The 26,290-nt window shown below is 31.2% G+C and overlaps 2 protein-coding genes and 1 long non-coding RNA gene across 3 annotated transcripts; 1 reads left to right on the top strand and 2 right to left on the bottom strand.

Annotated features, from left to right (window-relative positions):
• Window positions 1-250: 250 nt before the first annotated feature.
• On the bottom strand, window positions 251-1,202 carry LOC133036663 (uncharacterized). Its single transcript, XR_009687261.1, has 2 exons — window positions 617-1,202; window positions 251-538 (listed from the first exon to the last, which is right to left on the bottom strand). It is a non-coding gene; the product is annotated as an uncharacterized LOC133036663 (long non-coding RNA).
• Window positions 1,203-5,867: 4,665 nt separating this feature from the next.
• LOC115714607 (uncharacterized) lies at window positions 5,868-7,038 on the top strand. The gene has a single exon (XM_030643351.2). The coding sequence runs from the start codon at window positions 6,064-6,066 to the stop codon at window positions 6,775-6,777; it is 714 nt and encodes a 237-aa protein (XP_030499211.2). The 5' UTR covers window positions 5,868-6,063; the 3' UTR covers window positions 6,778-7,038.
• Window positions 7,039-13,867: 6,829 nt separating this feature from the next.
• On the bottom strand, window positions 13,868-25,706 carry LOC115714958 (uncharacterized). Its single transcript, XM_030643721.2, has 9 exons — window positions 24,985-25,706; window positions 23,463-24,564; window positions 19,382-19,666; window positions 18,138-19,247; window positions 17,225-18,010; window positions 16,527-17,149; window positions 16,316-16,445; window positions 14,863-16,230; window positions 13,868-14,767 (listed from the first exon to the last, which is right to left on the bottom strand). Exons 1-9 carry the CDS (start codon window positions 25,509-25,511, stop codon window positions 14,048-14,050), a joined length of 6,651 nt encoding a protein of 2,216 aa, XP_030499581.2. The 5' UTR covers window positions 25,512-25,706; the 3' UTR covers window positions 13,868-14,047.
• Between the last annotated feature and the right edge of the window lie 584 nt (window positions 25,707-26,290).

Raw genomic sequence — 26,290 nt, 5'->3', positions numbered from 1 at the left:
CGGTAATAATCCGCCGGTAATGCCTGGTCGCTAAAAATAGGTATTAGCAGCGGACTGACACCCCCACCGCTAATAATAGTGTCAGACACATAAACTGACATTATTAGTAGCGGCGGACTAATCCGCCTCTAATACTTTTTTATTTATTTTTTTATTACATGTTAATATTAATAAAAATTAAAATTAAAATTAAAAATATTACTCTTTTAGATAATTTAAATTATATTTACTGATCAATAACTCTCAATACTACATAAAATTATTTATTATTGAACTTTCACATATACAAACATTTAAATAACAAATACATAACAAAATAAATAATTACACATTGTAACATTTTAGCAAACATAATATTCATCTTCGACAACAAATCAGCTATTTTATTAAAAACAATGTTCATCTCCAACAACAACTGCACAATTGAATTTATTGCCGCCAACAATTGATGTATTTCTTTGGTATCAAATGATTTTAAAGCAGTCGACCTTTCACCTTCAACAAGTCCTTGAAATCCACAGCCTTGGTCAGTTTTATTCTGCATATAGCAAATAATCAATAAAGCTTATCATATAATATATGTACGCTTGAATTCTCAAAATTCAACAAAAATTACCTTCCACAATGGACAACCATAGAATAATTCGCCGTTATTTTTATTTTTTCTTACTACACATTCAGCCCCGCATTGACATTTTCTCTTCTTCACAACGATTGAATCACTATTCTTCTTTACATCGATTGAACCACTACTCTCTTCCATCATAACTTAAGCTACAAAATTAATTTAAATATTTATAATAGTTACACCAAAAAATAAATATAAAATATAATCTAAGTATTTTGAGTAACACTTTCCAATATGATATTATTATTATCTAACTTAATACTTGCATGCTATTAGTGTATATAGTTATGCATTAGAGAAAAATCCATAAAATAAAATTATAACATTTTATAGTCTAACTAATTTGAGTCAATACAGTAAAATTATTTACAAAATAATAAAAAATCAATATGCAGTCTATTTTTAATTAATCACAACCATTAAAAAATATAGAGATCACTACTAAGTCCTACAAATCTTCCAAATAAAAATAAATAAATAAATAATAAAAATAAAGAGAGAATGAATTAGTAAAAAAATTAGTAAAAAATATATTTTGGTTGTAAGAAGAAAAATATCTCAGATAGAGATACAATTTCAACCCACACACAATCCTAGACTTCACACAACAAATCCGTACCCAACCCCAAATCTTACCATCACCATATCCCCATTCTAGTAACCCCAAAATAAACATTAATATATACATATAAACATAAATATATATATAAACAAAATTATATATAAATATAAAATACATATACATTAATCTAAAAGAGATCTATGTGGGTTTTGATTTGGGGTTTGAGATTTGGTCTGATTCGGATGGGATATGAATATTGTTGATTTGGGGATTTGATATATATATTAGAGATTACTGGGTTTGGATTTAGGGATAATGTTTACAATTTGAGAGATGATAAAAAATAAATTTAATCTTTATATATATCAATATATATACCTGAACAAAAATTTTAATGGAGCTTTGGCTGGTACAGAGGAGCTTGGACAGAGCTTGGACGGAACTTTCACGCCAGCAAAGATGTGAGAAACTTTGAGAATTCTTTTTTATACATGAGTTGAGATATGGTGGTGGGATCTTGGAGAGGAGCTGAGATGGGGAGAGAGAAAGAGATGGAGTGAGAAGATGAAAGATGAAGGAGAGAAGAAGAAGAGGCACGAAATGATGTTTGAAGATTTTTTTTTTATATATATATAAAATTATTACTGGCGGAAACCCGCCGGTATTAGTGGGTTCCGCCGGTAATAGTCTAAACAGGAATATTATTGTTTTATTAGCGGCGGGATCCGCTGGTAAAAGTCCGCCGCTAATTATTTTCAAAGTAAAAAAAAGCGGGAATTTTCCCGCACAAACCACATTGCCCATTACCGGCGAGGCATTCCGCTGGTAATAACTACTGTCCGCCGCTATTGTTTATTTTAATTAAAAAAATAATAATTTGTTCAACTCCGCCGGTAATAAGCCCATTAATAGGGGCGGACATGCTCCGCCGGTAATGTGTCCGCCCCTATTTCTGATTTTTCTTGTAGTGTAGAGACAATAATCGAGCTGAGTTGTTCTCCTCAACTCATGATCTTAGCTAGAATTAGTTAGTTGTTATTTTCTGTTGATTAGTTAATTAGTTACTTGACTAACTTTGTTATGGTGTAGCTGTAGCTTATAGTCTATATAAGCATTAAAATCATTTCATTCAATCAATAAAATTACTCATTCTCTTTCTCTGTGTTTCTTAAAACTTGACATAAGGCACGAAAGATAAGTAGAACTAAAGATGGAGTTTTTTTTCTTCAACACTTTCAACCCTATTCGGAATATAACATTTTATTTTGTTTTTTTTCCTTCAACACTTTCAACACTTTCAACCTGATTCAGAATATATTATTTTAACTTATGTTTTTTTATTCTATCTATTCATTTTTTCCTTACATAATTCCGACCTATTTGATGGGGTGGGAAACAGGACAAAGATATTTTTAGCTTTCTTTTATATAAACTAATAAAAAAATTAAGATATTAATTAAAGTGTGTAATGAGGAATACTATTAATTGGTACTAAAAAGGAATCCACAGAATTTAGAAGCAGTGATGGTAAGGCCAAGTGGGATCATCTTCCAAACCAAACGTGGTAATAAATTGACTGGTATATACTTCTTTTGTTCGTATATATAAATATATCTGTATAGTATTACATGTATATAGCTAGCATAAAGCAGTACTTTTGAAATATAATTTATAAATATAGATGTCACATTATATATTATTATCATATATAAAGAGAGAGCTTCTATGAAGTTTCTTCACTCAAAATACCAACACATGGTCTTTTTTTTTTCTTTTTATTTATTTACCTGTATAGTAATAGCAAAGGTAGCTAGGGTGGAGTTTCTTTTTATAGAAGAGAATCTACTAAAACATCTCTACTAGTTTAATTTCCGAAAGTAAATTCCAATTCTTTGAATCCAAACTCGATGTCCTCTCTTCATCAAATTCAGAAAAGGCAACAATATATAATATACCATATACATGAACATATATGTATATGTAGTTCTATATATTATTGGACAATGAGAAGGAAAATAAAAATCAGTATATACTTTTGTTACATTCATATAACCTGTAGAATTAGGGTTGTACATCGGTCGGTTTGGGCGGTTTATCTTATATATTTTCTAATCCAATCTAAAGTTCGGGTTGCTAAAATTTAAGTACAACCTGCCTAATTTAAAAAAAAAATCTATAAACCGACCAACAGTTTGAGCAGTTTGGTCGGGTTAACCCGCCCAAACCGGCCAAACTTTTTTTTTTTTTAGTTTCAAAGTCAAAATCAATAAAATGATAAATTAAAAATATTACATTCCACTAAAGTACGTACAACACCATATATTTAAAACTAATAATTAAGTATATAACTTTATATTATTATATATTTAATCATTTATGTTATATATAATAAAAACTAAAAAGTTAAAAAAAAAAATTAAAGGTGCAAAATCGGGTTTTTCGGTTTAATTAAGTATATAACTTTATATTATTATATATTTAATCATTTATGTTATATATAATAAAAACTAAAAAGTTAAAAAAAAAAATTAAAGGTGCAAAATCGGGTTTGTCGGTTTAATTGGGCGGGTTGGACCTATTTTTTCGGGTTATTTCAGTTTGTAATTTTTATCGATTTGGTTTGGGCGAGTTATTCGGTTTGGGCAGTTTACGAATTTTTTTTGTACAACCCTATGTAGAATAAGTCCCCAATAATTTGAATATGTAGTTTTGAGAAGGGTAGGTAAGGTTTCAACTCAAGCTTTTTGTTCCTTAATTAAGAGAGTTTTGGCATCAAATATTACTTAATTAGACTTGCCAACCCTCCACTCTCTTCTTCATCTTCTTTTTATTTTCTACTTTTATTATTGTAAGGTATAAACTCTTCTTTTTACTTTATTTATTTAAAAACGACTAAATAAAAACTGATAAATCACTACTGAAAAATCTTATATTTTTACTAAAAATAAATATAAAAAAAATTATAACTATAACTATAATTATAAATCATTATTTTTATGTTAATAACTAAAAAGTCATTAATTATAAAATCACAATTTATTGTGAGTAAATGTATTTTTAATCACTATATTTATTGCGACTAAAATTAAATATTAATGACAATTTGTATTCAAATACTATATTTTAGTCACATGTAAATTTTTTATTGTGATTAAAAAAGTCACATTTAGTTACAAGAAAAATTATATTTTAAGTAACATTATTACTCAAATAGTTTTTTTAGTAAATCATATATTAATGTCAAGAAATTATATATATAATATAAATAAATATTAATTTTATTGTGTTACTAATTTTTTTTTGTAAGGTAAAAAGTGGAGGGATTTCTTTCATTTAATAATTAAGTTTACTGTTTATCTTAAGCACATATTTTGTCAATTTATGTGTTATAAAATTAATATTGCGAATAACATATAAAAGAGAGGCACCAAAAATTGAACAATAAAACTTGAAAAAAAAAAAACATGGGATACTGGGACAGTGTGGACAATTCCCAGCCTACATAATTAGGAGAACGAAAATGAAAAGATCCCCGTAATAGGTAATAATAAAAAGGAGAGTATGTAGCTTATTCAACATGTGTGATTCCAGCTTCAATTATTATACAGGAAAAAACATATAAAATTTTAACCATGATTTTCTTTATTGGGACCTATTCTCCAATAGTTGCATACGTAACCAAACGAAATTAAAGCTAGAACCACTTTCTAGTCATATATAATATAACGGACATGATTAAAGGTTAAAATATTTTTATATATGTATTTATTATTTATGAAACAATCACCATCATCAAATCAAGTGATTATAAATAACATTTTATAGGAGAAAAGCTTTGTATATAGTGTCAAAATACTTTGCTTTGTTGGTTACTAAATCAGGACATGTGTTCAAATCAACTTGAGTCTGTAGATTTTGCATATAATTATATAGATTCTTTCCGACCAAATAAAAAGAATAAAAAAGATTTATTCAAAAAAAAATCAAATAAATAAATAAAAAAGATTAATTGTGTTATACATTTCTACTATAGTAAAAGTATCCGATCCTTTATTTTATTTTATTTTTCTATTTGGTTTTGTATTTGGGCTCGTTTGGAACGTCGGTTGTATTGTATTATATTACATTAAATTGGATTATATATTATATTTTTATATAATACTATGCTAAACTTTAATTTATAATTTATACTAAAAATATTATATATTTATGTGTTTATAAAAACTAATAACATGTTTCCTTCAAAAAAAAAAAAAAAAAAAACTAATAATATGTATAGTTTTACATAAAAATATTGAATAAAATATAATTTAATATAATAATATACAATACAATACGATGTAATACGGCGTACCAAACGAACTCTTAATGTAGACTATATGTATCTGGTCTCTTTTGTATAAGTATTTATATTTATTTATTGTAAAATGAAACTTGTTTAGAATGCTTATTCAAATTTGTGTTATATGTTTATTGAGTGCATTTGATTCTTAAATGGTAGAATTCAAAACCATCAAAAGAATAGTGGAAAGCAAACTTATTGAGAGGCCTAAAACAAAAGCACCTAAATTTGAACACATTATTCTTCTTGGCCTGCTATATATTAGCTTTTTTCATAAAGTAACCTTTTCATTACAATAATTTGTAAAATGAACTGTAGTGGGCTTTGCTAGCTTTACCTCTTGTCCAAATATATCCCATCAAAACCATTTCTATTATCTATATAAGTAATAGGTATTCACTTCTTCATATGTTCAGTCAAATGTATGTTATGTAAACCCTCATCATAACTACAACTACAACTACTATACAACTCTAATTTTCTTATTCCCTCCAAAAACATCTCTCAAAATCCCAATACCATTTTTCTAACATGGATTCATTTAAGGCTAATAAGAAGCTTCAAGTTTCCATGAATTCTTCTTACAACAAAACTCATTTTTTACACAATCTCATCCTCTCTTCTATGGTTGCAATAACATGTAGTTTTCTTTGTTCTTACCCTTTCTGGTTTTCATCACTAACTACTTCAATCAAGCACTTTGCTTTCATATCCCTTCCAACAATCTGTTCTTCTTTCCTTAATCCCAAGTGCTTGTTTATAGTTTTTAATGTCATAGTTGCTTTCCTTGTTGGTGAATCAAAGCTCCTTGGCTCATCATCATCATCACAACAGTCATCTCTAGCCACTCATGATATCTACTCAGAATATGTAGAGAGGAGTCAAAGTCTTCATGGACAGAAAAGAATAATCACTAGTAGTACTAGCACTGTTATTCCTGAGGAGAAAGAAGAATTACAGAAGTTGGAGATAATTGAGAAAGAAGAAAATGTTTATGAAGAAGAAGAAGGAGTTGTACTTGATCAAGTGGAATATCATGATGAAGAAGAAAAACATGATCATGATGATGATGATATGGCAGAAACCAAACACTTCAAAGAAAACAGTGATGATGGGGGAGAAGATGAGTCTGCAGATGGATTATTGCCAACTGAGGAACTAAACAAAAGAGTTGAAGAGTTTATTGCAAGGATTAATAAGCAAAGGTGGCTTGAAGCTAAAATGATGATATGTTGCCAAGCATAAATATTTTATGTATGATCATAGATTTGTATTACTATTATTTCTCTTTTAGTGGTGGAAATTTAAGTGTAGCTCTACTACTATATGGAATTGTTTTTGTAACCATGAGAAGTAATTATTAGTTAATTATAATATACAACTAATTAAGTTATAATAATTTTCATCTTGTATTGAGATGTAATGGTCTTATTATGTAAGCTAGCTAGTTAATCAAATTATGGTTCTTTCAAATATATAGTGTAATATTATTAATGTTTTTCAATATACCAATTATTTTCTCTTTATTCACTACAAGAAATGTCACTTTTACCAGCACAGTTCGCTACTGCGTGGTAAAAGTAACTTTTACCAGCGCATTTCGCCAACTGCACTGGCAAAAAGATCAAAGTTTTATCAGTGTACATTTGCAGTGGCTAAAATCTAACTTTTACCAGCACATTTACGCGCTAGGAAAAGTTTTTTTGCCAGTGCTTTTCATTTAATGCTGGCAAAAGTTCTAATACCAACATTGATTTGCCAACCCCCTTTTGCCAACACATCATAGGTAAATTCTATTTTACTAGCACAATACTAATTTTTGCCAGCACAAAAATGTGCTGACAAAAGTGACATTTCTTGTAGTGATTTTTCTATATTAGAAATTCTCAAGTTGTATGAAATTAAAAGTACAATTTCCTGTACCATTTTCCATTTCTTGAAAATTAACAAACAAAAAGCCTACAATCTACTATAAATTTAGATTATTTTTTAAGGATAAATATTATTTTGGACTTTATATTTTGCAAAAATTATCAATTAAATTTTTTTTTACCATATAATAAATTGAATCTTATATTTTCTAGCATGGTAAAAAATAATTCTTTTCTCAAGTTTTGTCATTATTTTTTTTAATATAATCAACCCGAATCTATAATTCTAACACGAACACAAAATATATATAACCAATTTCAACATAACATCTCGAGTTCAAAATATTATTAAGTTTTTATTTATAAAAATTGAGCTCTATTTTGTACCATTTTCAAAAAAAAAAGAAAATTGAATTATCATTCAATAAAATAGATAGTTCAATCAATATTTTTTTACAAAATACAACATACAAAAAAATATATATTTATTTTATACTAAATATAATACTACAATATTATACTACAAAAATTCTTAGTGGCAATTTGTAAATAAAGAACATCATTATATATACATTCACTAAAATATTTAAATATTTAAATGTTATTTTTAATTCACAATATTTTTACAATAAATAAAAATTACTTTTTAGTCATAGAAATTTCATATGTGATGTCTAAAAAGTCACTAAATGATAATAATAATGTATTATAGTATAAGAAATTGAGCGCTCTTTTTTTTTGTACTATTTAATACCATACCAGGCAAAGAAATTATATTAACTGATCTTGAGGAGATGTGTAAGAGTGATCAAGTGCAAAAAATGGTGAGTTGATTTGATTAAAAAAATTGGTGTTAATATATATCCCTTTATATTGTATTTTATGCTCCCTTTAAATTATAATAACTAAGAAAAAAAAGTGAGTGCATGGGAATGGGATATCCATTATGTATGAATCATTTTAAACTTATAGTTGGTTTATTTTTCCTTTGATTCTGTATTAGTTGTTTCTCTTTATTATGGTGTCATTATTTCATTAAATATATATATATTCTTATTAGGGCATTTTACATAAATGTATACATTTTTTTAAATAATTACAAAAAATGTGCAAAAAAACACAATTTTAAAAATACACATATTTGAAAACATATTTACAAAATTTCATACAAATTCTTAATTAAATTATAATAGATATATTAATGATTCAACTTTCTATATTTAGATTTGTATAACTATTTGTATAACTATTTTCTTATTATGTTTTGTTGTGTATGGTATTGTAATATTTTTTTAATATTGCTTATATGTTTTTAGTGTTTTTTTTTTTTAAATTTATATATGTTTTTGTTAAACTTGATGGGTTGTTTTTGTTTATTTTTTTAATGTATTTTTTTGGTGGAAGAATTATTCATGCTCCATCTATAAAGGTCCTTTTTTTTTTGGTATTTTTATCTTTGTTAGTTGTTTTTTTTTTTGTGGTGTTTCTTATTATGTTTTATTGTGTATCGCATTGTAATATTTTTTTAATATTGCTTATTTGTTTTTAGTGTTTTTTTTTAAAAAAAATTTATGTACGTTTTTGTTAATCTTGATGGGTTGTTTTTGTTTATTTTTTTAATGTATTTTTTTGGTGGAAGAATTATTCATGCTCCATCTATAAATGTCATTTCTTTGGTATTTTTATCTTTGTTAGTTGTTTTTTTTCTTTTGTTGTTTTGCGGTTTTTTTATTATGTTTTGTTGTGTATCGTGTTGTAATATTTTTTTAATATTGTTTATTTGTTTTTAGTATTTTTTTTTTTAATTTATATATGTTTTTGTTAAACTTGATGGGTTGTTTTTGTTTATTTTTTTAATGTATTTTTTTCACTTTTTATTATTAATTTAAAACTGTTTATTATTTTTAATCGTTAATTATTTTTTTATCTTATATTTAAAATATATTACATCTGTATATTTTAAATATTATTGTTTATAATTAGAATCTTATTATGTTTTTTAATTATTAATATATAAATTTTGTTAATTAGTAGGCTTACTCATTAATACCATATCAATTAGTCATAAAAAAATAGTTATACAAATCTAAATATAGAAAGTTAGATCATTAATATATCTATTATAATTTAATTAAAAATATGTATGAATTTTTGTAAATATGCTTTCAAATGTGTACATTTTTATAATTGTGTTTTTTTGCACATTTTTTGTAATATAATTGTTTTTGTTGTACACTAATGAAAAAACCCCTTCTTATTATTATATCTTGGTTAAAGGGTGCTCTATTTTTATATTATTTAATATACATAAAGAAATTGACTAGTAGTAAAATCTCATTTTACATGGGGTTGATGTAAAGCAGATTCCCTTGTTCCCCAAATGCTTAAACCTTCTTTTCTGGCATATTATTATATGGGATTCCAATAGTGCCAAGTTTGCGTTACTCCACCACCAAAAAAAATGTGGGGAAAAATTTGACCTTCCAAACCAATCCACTGAGATGAAATTCTTTCCTTAGCACCTAAGAGTAAGACAGGCCAAAAAAGAGAAACAATACTATTGTACTAAGAATTTAAAAGTTGAGAGAATTCGGCTCTCTCTCTCTCTCTCTCTCTCTCTCTCTCTCTCTCTCTCTCTCTCTCTCTCTCTCTCTCTCTCTCTCTCTCTCTCTCATTTCATAATAATGATCATATTTTTCCTCATGCCTAAATGGAAAATACATCATTTTTTTCATAGTACTCCATAGTAATAATATCATACAAGTGTTTAGATAATATAATTAAGGATTTTATGAAAGTATAGTAGAAAGATTGGTAGTACTTGAAAAGAAAAAGATGAAAAGTGAAAACAAAGAGTATGGTACTCTTATATGTATGATTAATATAAAGTTCTAAAAGAAATATTCAAATTATTATTAGAGTTATGTATTGCATGAATTAAAACAAAATGACTGGTTTGATGATGCTATTTCCGAGGCTATAAAACATATTATAACATGTTTCAAACGATTTGATCTCATTCAGAAGCCCCACCTAGAACATAATTTACTAAAACGATATCTATTATTAGTACACATTTTGGATCCAAATTTGTCCAGCTAAGCAAAAAATTTGTACTTTCATTCTCCCTTTTAAAATTAACGAATATAACTCAGACTAATTTTTTTAGTGATAATATTAATGTATGCATAATTTGCCCTATGTGCTTAATATATATACAAAGACCATTTCATTTGTGTCTATTCCAGTTTCGGTTGTACTTAACAATATTTTGTGTAACGACCGAGAAGTCTAACTTATTTGAATCTATGATATAGGCGCATTTTCTCAAAAAAGAAAAAAAAAAAATCCATTTCATTTACTTATTATTTGGTAGGATGAGATTTCTTCAAATAATTAATTATTGTTGTTCTGATCTCTACCACAAAAATATAAGTTAAACTCAAGTAAATGAGGTTTTCCTTCAACTATAACTTCTAGTCTCCGGGTAGCTCTCTTTATATGAAAATGACAATAGTAACTAGTAGTAAAAGTCAAATCCATTTTCAATTGGGGGTGGAATAGAATATTAAACTATTACCATTATACCCAACCATACCAAGATGAATTATTTCCTTAGCACCGAAGTGAGAGAAAAGACAAACAAAATTGAACTCAAAAAGTTGGGAATCAGGTTCTTCATGTATATTCATCTTTTCCTCATATAATACCAACCAAACTCAAGTACCTAATACATTTTTTCATTATATTACTTTTTTTTTTCTTTCATGCTTCAACTACTAGTTACAAACATCACTTGCAAATTTACCATTGTATAAACTCCTTTTTTTTAAAAAAAAAAAATGAGGATGAAAGAAGAGGAGAGGTCACATCATAAACTATTTGTTTTGTATCACACTTGCATTCAAGTTCAAACTAGTTATTCATGACTGATTAAGTCATTCATAGTTTCTTTCATAAATTTTTATAAAGTGTGATATTTGTGATGATGTCCTCAAAAAAAAAAAAAAAAAAAAAAATTAGAAAAGTATTCATCACTTTACATGTATTATCATTGGTGACCACTGATAGACTAGTTTTAGGTGCATTTTATAATGTATTTTAGAAGTATATTTCAATTGATTATATTCATTTTGTGTAGAATTAGACTTGTTTTCTATTTGTTTCTAGTTTAAATAGTAAAATCATAATTTTAAATGAGAATAAACATATCAAATGAGATAAATATGATGAATTTGTCATGGAAGGAGTTCTAAGATATAATAGTGTGAAAGATTTTAAGTTTTGGAAGTTTAATACGCTCCGTTTGTGATAAAAAAAAAAATCAAGTCTAAAGCTTTAAGCCAATTTTGATGCATTCACTTTCAAAAAAAAAATTGTAAATAAAAGTTATAAATCTTTCATTCCTCAGATTTTCAAATCATCTTGAATAGTTCAATTTCGACCAATATCGAAAGAGTTATAGACAAAAAATTATTAGTGATTGCACTAGGAAGCTTGCTCCCAAAAACCAAGTTCTTAGACCGCGGCACTGAAAGGGCCATGTCACGGTCAGCCTGATTTTAGAGGCCCATGAGTATTTAAATTTTAAATTCAAAGGAGAAAGGGGCTTTTTGATTGTGACTTTTAGAAGGAAAAAAAAAAAGAGGCAGAAAACGATCTTGGAGGCTACAACCATTGATCTTCAAATAATTTCTTTCTTCTATCTTTATTTTTATATTTTTAATTAGTCTAAATCAATTGTTCACAATGAAATATGAGTAAAACTCACTAAAGTCTTTTTGATTTCAAAGCATATGTTGTTGACATTAGTGGAAAATGTTAAATAATCAAACTTATTGATAATTAGTTTGTGGAATTATTTGGATTGAGTCGAGCATTTATGGTGATTTTCCATTATTTATTTTCAATTATGAGTCATAAAATCTGAGTGTTAAGGTTAGTTGTTGGAGCAATTGGATTGAAAATCTAGTTTTGCAACAGTTGAATCTTGCAAGTGGTGGAGATACGATGTGAATAAAATTTTAAGGCTTAATTTTTTTTGTTTTTATTCATTTGTTTTTAGTTAGTGTCGATCTTTACTTGCAGGCGAGTAAAGGTTAAGTTTGGAGAGTTTGATAGGCTTGTTTTAGGTGTATTTTATAAAGTGTTTTGAAGGTGTATTTTAATGGAATATATTCATTTTATGCAGTATTACGTTTGTTTTCCACTTGTTTCATGTTTAAATGGTAAAATTAATAATATGAATTTTAAATGAGAAGAAACATGTTAAATGAGATGAATATGATGAATTTATCATAGAATTTGAAGTTCTTAGATATAACGTTGTGAAAGATTCTATGTTTTGGATGCTCAACACGCTCTGTTTGTGATCAAAAATTAAGTCTGAAGCTTCAAGCCAATTTTTGACTATGATGCGTTCAATTTCAGGAAAAATATTGTGAATAAAAGTTCCAGATCTCTCTTTCAGCTTTTCAAAACATCTTGAATGTCCAATTCTAAGTAATATCAAAAGAGTTATGGCCAAACATTATCGGTCGTCGCACCAAGAAGCTTGCTGCCTAAAAACCAAGTTCCTGGGTTGCAACACTGAAAGAGCCATGTCGCGACCCACCTATTTTTAGAGGCCCGATAGGGTAATTAAATCTTAATTTCGAAGGAGAAAGGGACTCTTTTATTGGGACGAAAATAGAGACAGAAAGCGACCTTGGAGTCTACAACCATTGATCTTCAAACAGTTTCTTTCTTCTATCTTTATTTTTATGTTTTTAATTAGTCTTAATCAATTGTTGACAATGACTATGAGTAGCTAATTTTTCAATTAGGGTTATTAATTGAGATTGTGTGACACTTTAGTTTGATTTTAATGTGATTTAATTTTTTTCTAATTTTCTTTGTGTATCTATTTCATTTGTACTTAATTTATTTTAATTACATGATCACCAATTAACTATTTAATAATTTCAATACAAAATCTGAGAAATAAGTATTGATTATGTTATTGTGAAATAGAGACAGATTTCGATACATGACGAGAATACCCATATAGTTTGTGTATCATTTAGAATTTTTATGCTTAATGCCTCATATGTGTAAAATTTATGACGAGAGTAGAAAGTTTGCATATAGGTTGAAATTTATTTGTCCTAGATCGAATATAAATTTTTTCAGTTAATCCACTCTCACATGAAAATTAAAATTTAGAATCGAATTATCTTAAAACCATACAAAGTAGATTCAATCGAAATTAATCACCTTAAGCTTTAATTATTGTTAATTTCACTTAAATTTATTTTTTTAAGTAGAATTTAGACATCTTTTCTTATTTTTATTGTTACCAAATAGAATTAAAAATTAAATTGTTTGGTAATTAAATACAATCCTTGTGGGATCGACTTCACTCTTGTAAGTCTATTACTTGTAAACAATGCGCATAAGTGCTGGAATTTTTACAACAACCACTGACTAGCAAACTTAAACAGTTATTATTTTTAAATTAATTACAAAGAATAGGATAATACATGTTATGGACAGAGTAACAGTACAACCAAACTTTCAAATTGAATACAAAAATAGAACAATACCTTCACAACCAAAAGTTGAAGAAATACACATGGAAGTAGTTGAAATAGTCCAGATAGAGATTATTCGAAAACAAGTTTCTCCTTACCTTTAATGCTTGTCGGATTAGGTCCTCTTGATGTTTCTGAGTTAGGATCCACCTTAGCAATGCTGCAGCTATCTATGCTAGTACCTGCCTCACAACCAATGGTGCCATTAGAATACGGCTTGGTTTTGCTTTTATTACTGAGACAAACAAAATCCTCATTTTGTGACAATGACTTCATGCAGTAAGCAATACTTTCCTTAAACTCATCCTCATCGTGTCGAAACAAAAGGCGGAGGCCACACTTTTCAACATGCAAGCTTCTTCCACTGTCACTCACAAATGAAGCCTCTAAGAGACTACATCCATTTAGCTGCTGATTCGAAAACCACCCTTTTGGTATGTAGGAAAGCCAAATGAATCGGCCTTGCTGGTCTAAATATATGAATTCTTCATTGGTGGTTTGGTGGACATGGAGATGTTCTAGGCTGCCTCGCTCAGTTTGCAAATGACAAATAAGGCGGTGAGAACATTGCCTTGTATTATCCAAATGGTCAATGTTGCAGGCACTTGGATGCTTATAATCAAGATCAGAAAAGCATGCACATAATGCTAATCCTATCCAGTTGTCATCAAATAATAGAGTAGTAGGCAGCTCAATTTTGACTGAAGGACATCCAGTATTATAATTTCTGAACCACTCAAGAATCTCAGTTGCAGTGAAACATGAATTATATATGGAATGTCGATGAAACTCCTGAAATAAAAAATGAGAAAATAAATAGCCTGATAAGATATAAAGTTTAAACAAAGAAAAAGTAATTTCACAAACTAAAAATTGTATTGTCTTACTATTACTAGCAGCTCAATGTCCGTTCTTTGGTTTCGAGGAACAATATAAGAGTCATCAAAATCAGGAGATTTTTCCTTATTTTTGTCTTTCAAAAATTGGCATATGGGATCCAAATCATCAAAGAAGGAAGTCACACACTTGATTATTGTTTGTTGAAACTCTTGCACATCATCTTGGTAAAGAAGACGCATGCCGCACCTCTCAACTTCCAGACCAGGGCAATCAAAGCTATGCATTTCAGCCTGTACATAGCTTACTTCATTCAAATACTCTGTAAATGCATTCTTCGGGATATAAGTTAACCAAATGAAGCCACGAAGATTCAACCACTTAAACTTCTCTTTACTGATGCGGAAAATTGGTGCAGGCATTAGACAATTTTCTTGATCCAATATGAAATGACACATAAGGTGGACATCCATTTCAGAACAAAGGTTGTCGAGAATAGCAGCAGGGTGCTCGTGAACAGTAAAGGCAGCACACATCACAAATCCCATCCAGTTTTTATCATCGTATAGATCTCGGGGTATTTGGAATATCACCTTGGGCCTATCGGTCTGATATTTGAACCACTCTAAAACTTTTTTCCGAGGAAAACAAAAGTTAAATCTGAAGTAAGGATCAAAGCTTCTAAGGAATGAGATTGTATGGCCTGCAAGACTGAGCATGACCACCAGAGAAACCTTGAAGTACTTGCTAAGAAATTTCTCCAAGTTATTTATCCACTCGGCTGTTGAATGGCTTTCCAAGAGTGCTGTCTCAGCTGTTATGTCTAAAACAATATAAGTAGGCTCTGACTCTGAGTCTGTTGAAGATGGACTTACATCTAAAGCTGAGTTGTTCTCTACAAGGCTTTCTTGCATTAGATCCCAATCCTCAAAAAAGGCATTCATGCAATGAAGTATCATTTGCTCAAATTCTTGTTGATCATATACCAATTGGATTCCACAATTATTCACCAACAAACCGGGCCGCTCGCTTCCAAATGAAGCTTCAATGAAACTGATGAACTGATCTGACAATGATCCACATGGTATGTAAGATAACCAAATGAATCCTCCAAGATGAGGCAACCACTTTATTTCTTCATTTGTGATTCGGTATGAGTGAATAGGTTCCAGGCTACCTTCATCTGTTTCCAAATAACAATTAAGGAAGTGGGAATATGCTGATTCTTGATTCTCATCAACCTTGCCAGTTAAAGACTCTTCAGTTGAGAAATATGCCCACAAGGCAAGTCCAATCCAATTGCTCTCTTCAGGCAGTAGTTGAATTTTAATTGAGTAATCATTATTTTGATGGTGGAACAACTTTGGAATTTCACTTGGAGGAAAACAATAATTATACTTCAACAATTGGTTAAAGCTCTGCAATATAGATATATACTATCTATGAGAGAGACAGACAATGATAGAGATCATAAACACAAGGTAGAGAGAATGTGTGAAAGACCTGATAATATTTTTGAATAAAATGCTGAGTAATGTCCTTCCCGTTCTCAGTTGGCAATTGTGACTGACTATTACTAAATTTTGAGTTATAATCCACTTCTTGCACTTGTCGATGCAAAATTTTATGCTCCCTACAAAATTCCACATGAAGATCTACTTCAGAGAAAAACATAAACTAAGCATGAAAAAATAAAAATTTATAAAGACTTAACCTTGGTAATTTGGAATAACAGTAGCCCAAATTGAAGTCCTTTTCTTCACTTGGAATATCAACTTCATCAAGAATCTTGTTCCCCATGTCTCCAAATGTTTTACGATACTGCTCATGGTGTACATTTGGACTCTCTATTGTGCACTCAATTATTGTTTGGATGAGATCTTTCATATCATTCTCGTATACTTTACGGATCCCACAGATTTCAATCTCTAAATAATCTGAGTTGGAAGTTGCAAACAAAGCATTAATTTGTCCACACTGATTCAACACTTTTGGAAAATGCACACATGGTACATAAAGTAGAACAAGTCGATGTTCCGAGCCTACTAAATTGTCATTTTTGAGTGAAAATCGTGTTGAGTGCAACATTCCACCTGGTTTGATATGCAAATGAGCAACAACGGAAGCCGAAGATTCTGAGTCCAAATTGTTAAGTGAGAAAGGCAAACGGCTACGAAACACAACATAGAGAGCAAATCCTAGCCATTTCTTATCCTCTAATAAGTTTGGAGTAAGACAACAGAAGGCGTGACGTCCCACACATTGATAGGTGAACCAAGGCAAAATCGCTTTGAGAGGAAAAATGCATCCAAAATCAAGATAACCTGCATAACTTTCCTGTATAATGCACACAATAAAGGAGTAAGGGGAAGAAACTAGAAGAAATAAAGGCAAATTAAGACATTGCTTTACCTGAAAAAGTCTTGAAAGCGATAATTGCAGCTTACTTCTCAGCTCCATGGTGGAGAAGCTTCTCCACCCTTGTTTTGCAATTGAAATTGTAGAATCAGTTGAATCTACGTGAAGCAAGAACCTATTTGGTGAAGTGAATTTTGATTCTGCCTCATCCGATAGCTCACTAGAAGTGCCTTTATGTTCTTGTTCAGCAGATTCCATCATGTCAATTATTCTTCGATCTGTTATAATAGATTCCACCTCACCAACAGGGATTGTTTTGGTTACCCGATCTACTATATCTTGACAATGATTGAAATAATCTTGAACGTCATCAATAGGAAACAAATCTCTCACAAACTTTGTCACATCTTGCTTATATATGAGATGAGCCCCACACATTTTCACACTTATGCAAGTACTATTTAAGGATATTGAAACTTCAACACGACTTGCCTTATCTAAGTGCCCATCAAAACATTTTCGAGGTATGTACTTGCAAACTCCATATGACTCTTCACTAGTAATATACTCTTTGTCATTGAACTGACCAAGGGAGATCTCCATGCAATCTTCATCAGTGTAAAAACGACAAATGGCTGGTAGAACAGTTGAATTCGTATTTACCTGTGTTTGCACTTCAAAAACAATGCATAAAGCAAGTCCCATCCACATATTATTATGTTCCAAATCTGGTGGTAATTGGATTGTAACTAAAGAGCCAGTACTTGAGTTGCTGCACCAATCAGGAATTGTAGTATGCGGAAAAAAGTGTGTGAATTCATTTCCACGATAAACGTGATCCTATGACAGTAAAAGAACATAAATAAGAAATACTAGAATAATGTAAAACATGTGTTTCTTATAAATATATATATATATATATAGAGAGAGAGAGAGAGAGAGTGAGAGAGAGAGAGAGAGAAATGACCTCACAGGATGTATGAAGCAGGGGTACAACATGTTTGTTAGAAGTTGGAATCTTGTACCCTTTGCATTCTTTTTCCTCATTCAATTTTTGACAATCTATAACACAAAGTCCCTTTGATGATATCCATATTGTATGTTCATTTGAAGTTTCTAGGGCAGCACAATAACGAGCATTCACATATTTGACACTTAAGGGAAGTTTAGGCAGTGACTCAAGCCTGCTACAACGATTTAACCTTAGTTCTCTCAGCTCAGATAGTTGACAAATGCTATCTGGCATGCTCCTAAAATTGTTCTCACTCAAATCAAGTTCCTCCAGTGAACTTAACTGCCAAAGATCATCAGGGACAGCTCCTTCTTGTATGCTGCATTTACTTAAATCTAACGACTTCAAAGACAATAAGCCCGAGAAGGAATTAGGTAACATCAAGCCAACAGGTTCAGAGCCTTCTACAGCAAACAAACAGTTACATAAGTTCAACAACCATGACTTATTAGGCATGCCACTGCATCCGCGGAAAGATAAATGCTTGAGGTTCTTTAGGAGTGAAATGGAGGAAGGTACTTCTCTAATGGCGGTTTCACTTGCATCAAGTTCTTCCAAACATTCCAAATTTCCAAGGTTCTCTGGCAACTGATCAAGACATGAGCAGCCTGAGATGTTAAGATTTGTAAGAGTAGTCAAACTACAAATGATGTTTGGAAGAGTCAGAAGATTTTTACAGTCTTTCAGATTCAACAAAGTAAGACTACTTAAGCACTTGATGGACTTTGGTAGCTCAACTATAGCAGTCCCATCCAAATAAAGTTGAGTCAACTCTTTCATGTTTCCCACAATCTCTGGAAACTTGCTAAGCTTTGAACATCCCGAAAGAATTAAAGTTTCAAGAGATTCCAACTCCATCTCCTTGCAAAGTATCTGAAGAGATTCACAACCTTTCAAATTCAATAAAACAAGTTTCTTGAGAACTCCAACGGATGGATGAATCATTGATAGTCTTTTACAGCCTCTAAGAATCAATTTTTCAAGATTTGGGGTTGTATTGAAGTTTGGGATCTTGGTCAAGTACTGACAATTGCTAAGATTGATCATCATTAACATTTCTGATACCTGTTTATTAAAAGGGAACAAAAGAAAATTATGTTCTCAAATATAACCAAGGAAAACTTGAATAATATTTCTTATACTGCATGATTACAACAACCAATAATTCTTACCATTGCTTTCAAATAAAAAATTCTTACCATGTTCTCTTTCCATAATATCTTCTCAATGCGACTATTAGACAAGTTGAGTTCAACAAGTTTACGAGGTTGGAAACTTGTTGGCAAAGATTTAAGAGGATATCCATGCCATTCCAAAAGTCGTAACTCCTTAGAAAGAGAACCAATAACACATCTAGAAAACTTCACATTACATATCTTCAACAATCTCATACAACACATCTTCGAGAAAGGATCAACATTCAAGTTTAGCTCTTGCTCTGTTTTAGGCAAGCGTAAGAACATGCCTTCCACTGCTTGGGTTCCCTATAATACAACAAGTGTACAATGTTAAAAATCATTATCAAATCTAGAATATGTTAGAATGTTTTACAATGTTCTAAGAAATTTGTAAGAAAAATCAAGAACAATCTAGAAAGTTTTAGAGAAAACTTAGAATCACTAGAACTAAGATTAGATAATTCTAGAGTTGTTTAGAAAATAGTAAGAAGTAATTAATTAGCTAGTAAATTAGAAAAATCTAGAAATCTTTAGATACATCCTTTGTAGCCTATAAATATAAGTGAGGTGTGTGCTTAAGATGTAAGTTTGAGCAAGAGAGTTCAAGTGTGAGAAAAAGAGTCTAAAGTGTGTGAGTTCTTAATAAGTGTCTAAAGACAAAGTATCCCAAAAGTGTGAGTTATACACAAGTGTGTAGTAAAGGTGTCTAGTGATAAAATAAAAGAGTGAGTGCTTAGTGCGTATTGTGGTCAAGTTAAAGTGTTCAAGTCTTGGTGTAATTGCTTTTACAATAATAAAGTAATTACGTTTTTCACGTGTTGTGGTGTCCAACAAGTGGTATCAGAGCCGGATCGAGTTCGTTCCGAAAGAATCCTTTGTTGAGTTTCTTAGAGTGATCGTGTGTGGTTTAGTACTACAGAGTTTGCACGATGGGTGACCTTCAAGTGGTCGGCGGAATTAAGAAACTTAACAACCAAAATTACAACACGTGGTCGATGCACATGGAGGCATATCTTCAAGGCCAAGACTTGTGGGAGATCGTTGGTGGCAATGAAGTCACACAACCGGAGGATGTATCCGCTTTAAAGAAATGGAAGATTAAAGCGGGCAAAGCCATGTTTGCGATTCGGACCACAGTCGAAGATGAGATGTTGGAGCACATCAGGCCGGCAAAGACACCAAAAGAAGCATGGGATACTTTCGCATCACTGTTCACCAAGAAGAATGATACAAGATTGCAGCTTCTGGAGAACGAGCTTCTCTCAATCAGGCAGCGCGACATGACGATCAACCAATACTTCACCAAGGTAAAATCTCTTTGTCGCGAAATCTCTGCATTAGACTCTGGTGCTGGCATGTCAGATGCTAGAATTAGAAGAATTATTATTCATGGATTAAGGCAAGAATATAGAACTTTTATTGCTGCAATACAAGGCCGCTAAGCCAACCTTCTCTTGTTGAGTTAGAAAACTTGCTAGCTGACCAAGAAGCGTTAGCTAAGCAAACGTCTGGAGTCTCATTAAAGAGTGACGAAGAAGCACTCTTTAGTAGAGATAAGAAAAGACGACCCCGACCAAATACTAGTAGAAATACTAGAAAACATGATGACAAGGATAGTCATCATGGGAGCTCCCAAACAGAGGGAGCTCAGAATAAAGACAAACGGGGTGGTCAATCAAAGAACAGCAATAAATTTGATGGAAAGTGCTACAACTGTGGCAAGTATGGCCACATGGCTAAAAATTGTTGGTTCAAGAAGAAAACTGCAGAAGGCAATGCAACCACATCAAATGCAGAAAGGACAAGCGATGAAGAATGGGACGCAGAAGCATCATTCGCAGTGGAGGAAGAAGAATTAGCTTTGACAGCTTTTGTTCCAGGAAATATCGACTACAATAATGATTGGATAGTCGACTCGTCGCTCAAATCATATGACAGGAGATGAAGAGAAGCTGCAAGATATGACAGAATATAAAGGTGGTCGCGTTGTGGTGACAGCCAACAACTCAAGATTACCGATCGCGCACATCGGTAAAACAACAATCACACCGAGATTTAGCCCAAAAGAAGTTTCACTCCAGGATGTCTACCATGTACCTGGGATGAAGAAAAACTTACTATCAGTGGCGCAACTTACGGCGACAGGTCACCATGTCGTATTCGGTCCTCAAGATGTCAAGATCTACAAAGATCTTGAAATCTCTGGAACACCGATGATGAAAGGACGCCGCTTAGAGTCTGTCTATGTAATGTCAGCAGAGTCCGCTTATGTAGACAAGACTCGGAAGAATGAAACAACAGATTTGTGGCATGCAAGGCTAGGACATGTCAGTTATTTTAAACTCAAGGTGATGATGAAGAATTCTATGCTAAAGGGTCTTCCTCAACTCGAGGTCAGAACAAAGACTGTATGTGCAGCCGGCGCAATACGGTAAGGCGCATCAATTACCGTATGAAGATTCAAAGTTCAAAGCTAAAGCACCATTGGAACTGGTCCATTCTGACGTGTTTGGGCGAGTCAAACAACCATCAATCAGCGGTATGCGATACATGGTTACATTCATCGACGACTTCTCAAGGTACGTATGGGTTTTCTTTATGAAAGAAAAATCCGAAACTTTTTCAAAATTTAAAGAGTTTAAAGAAATAGTAGAAGGAGAAGTCGGCAAGAAAATCCAATGCCTCCGAACAGACAACGGTGGCGAATATACCTCAGATGAATTTTCTGAGTATCTTCGAGAATGCCGCATACGCCATCAATTCACATGTGCAAATACGCCACAACAAAATGGAGTAGCCGAGAGGAAGAATCGCCATCTTGCAGAAACATGTCGAAGCATGCTACATGCAAAGAATGTTCCAGGAAGATTTTGGTCAAGGTATGAAGACAGTACTCATGTAATCAATAGGCTTCCTGTGCTAAGTTAGGGTTCGTTTCACCCTTTGAAAAACTGTGGGGTTGTAAACTGCAAGAAATCACTTTCGAGTATTTGTTGTGTGTGCTACGTATTCGTGCCAAGCCACCTACGTAGCAAATTCGACAAGAAGGCGATACGATGTATCTTTGTGGGATACGATAGCCAACGGAAAGGGTGGAGATGTTGCGACCCTACAACTGGAAAGTGTTATACATCAAGGAATGTGGTCTTTGATGAGACATCATCATGGTGGTCATCGCAAAAGGAAGCATTACCAGATTCTATAGAAATGGAAGATGAATTACAGAAGAAAATGGGGGAGCAAATTGTTGAGTTACCTACAACTCAAGATACAGATGAAGAAGAAAACACCGAGGATGAGGCACCTCAGAATCCATGGCAAACGGGGGTGCATCAAAGAGAAGGAGATGATGATAGTCAACCAGAACTTCGGAGATCAACAAGAGCACGAAAGCCAAATCCGAAATATGCTAATGCGGGCCGTAGCCGAAGAAGAAAAGTTCGTAGAACCGCAGTCATATGAAGAGGCATACCAAAACTCCAAGTGACTAGGAGCTATGAAAGAAAAAGATTTGATAATGAGGGGGAGTGTTAAAAATCATTATCAAATCTAGAATATGTTAGAATGTTTTACAATGTTCTAAGAAATTTGTAAGAAAAATCAAGAACAATCTAGAAAGTTTTAGAGAAAACTTAGAATCACTAGAACTAAGATTAGATAATTCTAGAGTTGTTTAGAAAATAGTAAGAAGTAATTAATTAGCTAGTAAATTAGAAAAATCTAGAAATCTTTAGATACATCCTTTGTAGCCTATAAATATAAGTGAGGTGTGTGCTTAAGATGTAAGTTTGAGCAAGAGAGTTCAAGTGTGAGAAAAAGAGTCTAAAGTGTGTGAGTTCTTAATAAGTGTCTAAAGACAAAGTATCCCAAAAGTGTGAGTTATACACAAGTGTGTAGTAAAGGTGTCTAGTGATAAAATAAAAGAGTGAGTGCTTAGTGCGTATTGTGGTCAAGTTAAAGTGTTCAAGTCTTGGTGTAATTGCTTTTACAATAATAAAGTAATTACGTTTTTCACGTGTTGTGGTGTCCAACATACAAAATTTGGTTATGAATGAGGAAGAAAAAAATCTGAAAAAAAAAATCCCAAACTCATTCTACATACCTTATTCTCTTCAAGTACATTAAGGATATCTTGTTGAAGCCACAATCTGCTACGATTTCCAGGTTGTTTTGGGGATTCTCGACTAACAATATCCCAACCCAACTCCTGTAATAAATCATGCATCCATAGTTTATCTCCCACATAAGTCACCAAAGATTTTTCAACCAAGACATCTATGTCGATAAGAGGAGAATAATCAGAAGCTCCTAGTATCTTTATCACACGACATTTTTCCTCTCCTCTAAAGAAACAAGCAATGTCCAAAAACATTGCCTTCTCTGTACGTTTTAATCCATCAAAACTTACTTGGAGTGGACCAACAATGTCTTCATTAGGATGCTCCTTTAGCCTTGCCAATGTGCTTGACCATGCTTCTATATTTCTCCCATAAAGGAAGGAACCCAACACTTCAAGAGCCAAAGGAAGACCATTGGCATATTTCACAACTTCAATGGACTTGTCTTTATAACCATTTGTAGGATGGTCCATTTGAAAGGCTTTCCTAGAAAAGAGTTTAATAGCTTCTTCTTCATCCAACTTACCAACTTCATAGATGTTATTCTCTCCAAATCTCTTTAACAAGTGTGCATTTCTAGTTGTTACAATGATTCTACTCCCTGGTCCAAACAATTCATGTTGCTCATCATAGTTTCCCACCAAAGTCTCTATCTGTTTTGATTGATCAACATCATCTAGAATGATGAGAACCTTCTTATAGCACAATCTATTGTAATTATTTCCCAGACTACTAAAATAGTCACAATTATATCCTAACAAGCAATTGTATAAATCTTTTCGTAATTGAGCTAGACCATTATGCTTTTCAGATTCCTCCCTTACATTTCGAACAAAGCAAAATGCATCAAATTGGTGTCTGATTTTTCCAAGTATTTCTTGAGCTAAAGTTGTCTTACCTATACCACCCATCCCCCATATTCCTATGGTAAGAACTTCATTTGACTTCCCTAACTCCAAGTATGAAAGCAATTTATCAATTCTAGAATCCACTCCAACTAAATCCTTTTTATTAGTACTTGATGATGTGCGATTTAATAAACATGAAATCTTTTCAACTATTTCATTAATAACTTCATGCTCAGGCCTGAAAGAAGAAGATAATATTATTTTAAAATGTTTATTTTTCATTTTTCTCACACCCAATACGAATAAATTAGCTTTAAAAGAAAAAGTTAAGCTTTTAATATACATACCAATAATTCAAAGTTCAGTAGGGAAAATTTTATTAACTAACAAGTGAGGTTATATATTTATTAATCATGTTACTTTAAGTCTCAATTCTTAAGAACAACAAAATTTTATAAAAGAAAAAAAAACATATGTGTTACAAATATTTTGGCATCAGTTTTCTTAATTTTCTCAAAAGAATAAAACCAAAACATGTCATTTAACACCATCACGGTAGAAAACTACTAACAATATTCTTGATCAACAAATTTGACTAAATATATGATCAAAGAAAATGAAATTTAAGTTAATTATATATATATAAATATATTACCACCTGAGTCCCAAATCCCATCCGACAGTACTGGCTACTTGAGTTAAGGCCTCTTTCCACAATTTGACCTTTCCGACATGGTCTTTGAAAACTTTGTCATGTTCAGCAAACGCTTCTTCAAAAACTCCGGTTTGCTTTCTGACATGTGATGGATCCACTTGATAGAAAACAGGAAAAACTGTTATTCTCTCTCCATTATTCTCATCACTCTTATTATGACACTCAAAAATCTTCAAAAGCTCTTCTAAACACCATGTTGAAGAGGCATAGTTCCTTGATATAATTACAACTGCAATTTTTGATTCTTCAATGGCTTTAAGAAGTTCTGGTGCAATAGTTTTCCCCTTCTCAAGCTTTCCATCATCCATAAATGTGTGAATATGTCTTTGATTCAAAGCAGCATACAAGTGACCAGTAAAGCCTCTGCGAGTATCCTCGCCTCTAAAGCTAAGGAACACATCAAATTTCCTCATAGGAGCAGCTGAAGAAGAAGAAGAAGATGATGATGATGATGTTTGGTTGGAAGCCATGTATAATTGGAGATGGGTTTATGAGCTAACGTTGGTGAAAGTAGTGATTAATAAGCAGCTTATAAGTCTTTGCTGCAATTATTTGTATGCATACAAATTATTTAAGCGACTTCAAACTACTTAATAATTTTTGAAAAGTGAGAAATTTGGTTGTTGCTTCTTAACTATTTGCATGATTGCTCTTGTTGGGTTTAGTTTCTTTAAGTTTTTTTAGCTTTTAAAATTAAAAAAATTGTTGGATAAAAAATAAAGGCTAATTAAGAATTTTGTACTTTGATATGTACTAAATTATGCTCTCTGAACTTTTAAGGTCGTTAAAAATGCCCCTTAACTATTGAGATAGTTAGATTTAAAGATTTTTTTTTCCAATTTTAATAAAATAGTCTAATATGGATAAAAGTTCAGGAGCATAATTTAGTATATGTCAAAGTTTGAGGGACATCATTTGATAGATATTAAAATTTGAGGAGCATAGTTTAGTATATAAACAATAACTGAAATAGTAAAATTGAATGAAAATAAACAGGAGTTCTTAAATTTAACAATCTCAATAGTTCGTGAGCATTTTTAACAACCTTAAAAGTTCAGGGTAAAAATCCTAATTAGCTAAAAATAAAATATTTATTTTTTAATTTAAAGTGTGAATAAAAATAAAAAATTATTTTTTAATTTGAAAGTAAAAAAATTAAAATTTATAATTTCTTTTAAAAATTAAAAGAATTTATATACTTTTAAATTTATTTAAAAATAATTATTTATAATTTAAAAATATATAATAA

Source organism: Cannabis sativa, chromosome 4 (genome assembly GCF_029168945.1).
Source record: "Cannabis sativa cultivar Pink pepper isolate KNU-18-1 chromosome 4, ASM2916894v1, whole genome shotgun sequence".
Lineage (NCBI taxonomy): Eukaryota > Viridiplantae > Streptophyta > Magnoliopsida > Rosales > Cannabaceae > Cannabis > Cannabis sativa.
This window is presented reverse-complemented; position numbering and strand designations above follow the sequence as displayed.

Coding starts and splice junctions, on each gene's coding strand:
- LOC115714607 (XM_030643351.2), top strand. CDS start 6,064: ATGGATTCATTTAAGGCTAATAAGAAGCTTCAAGTTTCCATGAATTCT.
- LOC115714958 (XM_030643721.2), bottom strand. CDS start 25,511: ATGGCTTCCAACCAAACATCATCATCATCATCTTCTTCTTCTTCTTCA. Junction 24,565..24,984: donor GGATGGGATTTGGGACTCAG/GTGGTAATATAT, acceptor TTCTTCTTTCAG/GCCTGAGCATGAAGTTATTA. Junction 17,150..17,224: donor CGCTTTCAAGACTTTTTCAG/GTAAAGCAATGT, acceptor TGCATTATACAG/GAAAGTTATGCAGGTTATCT.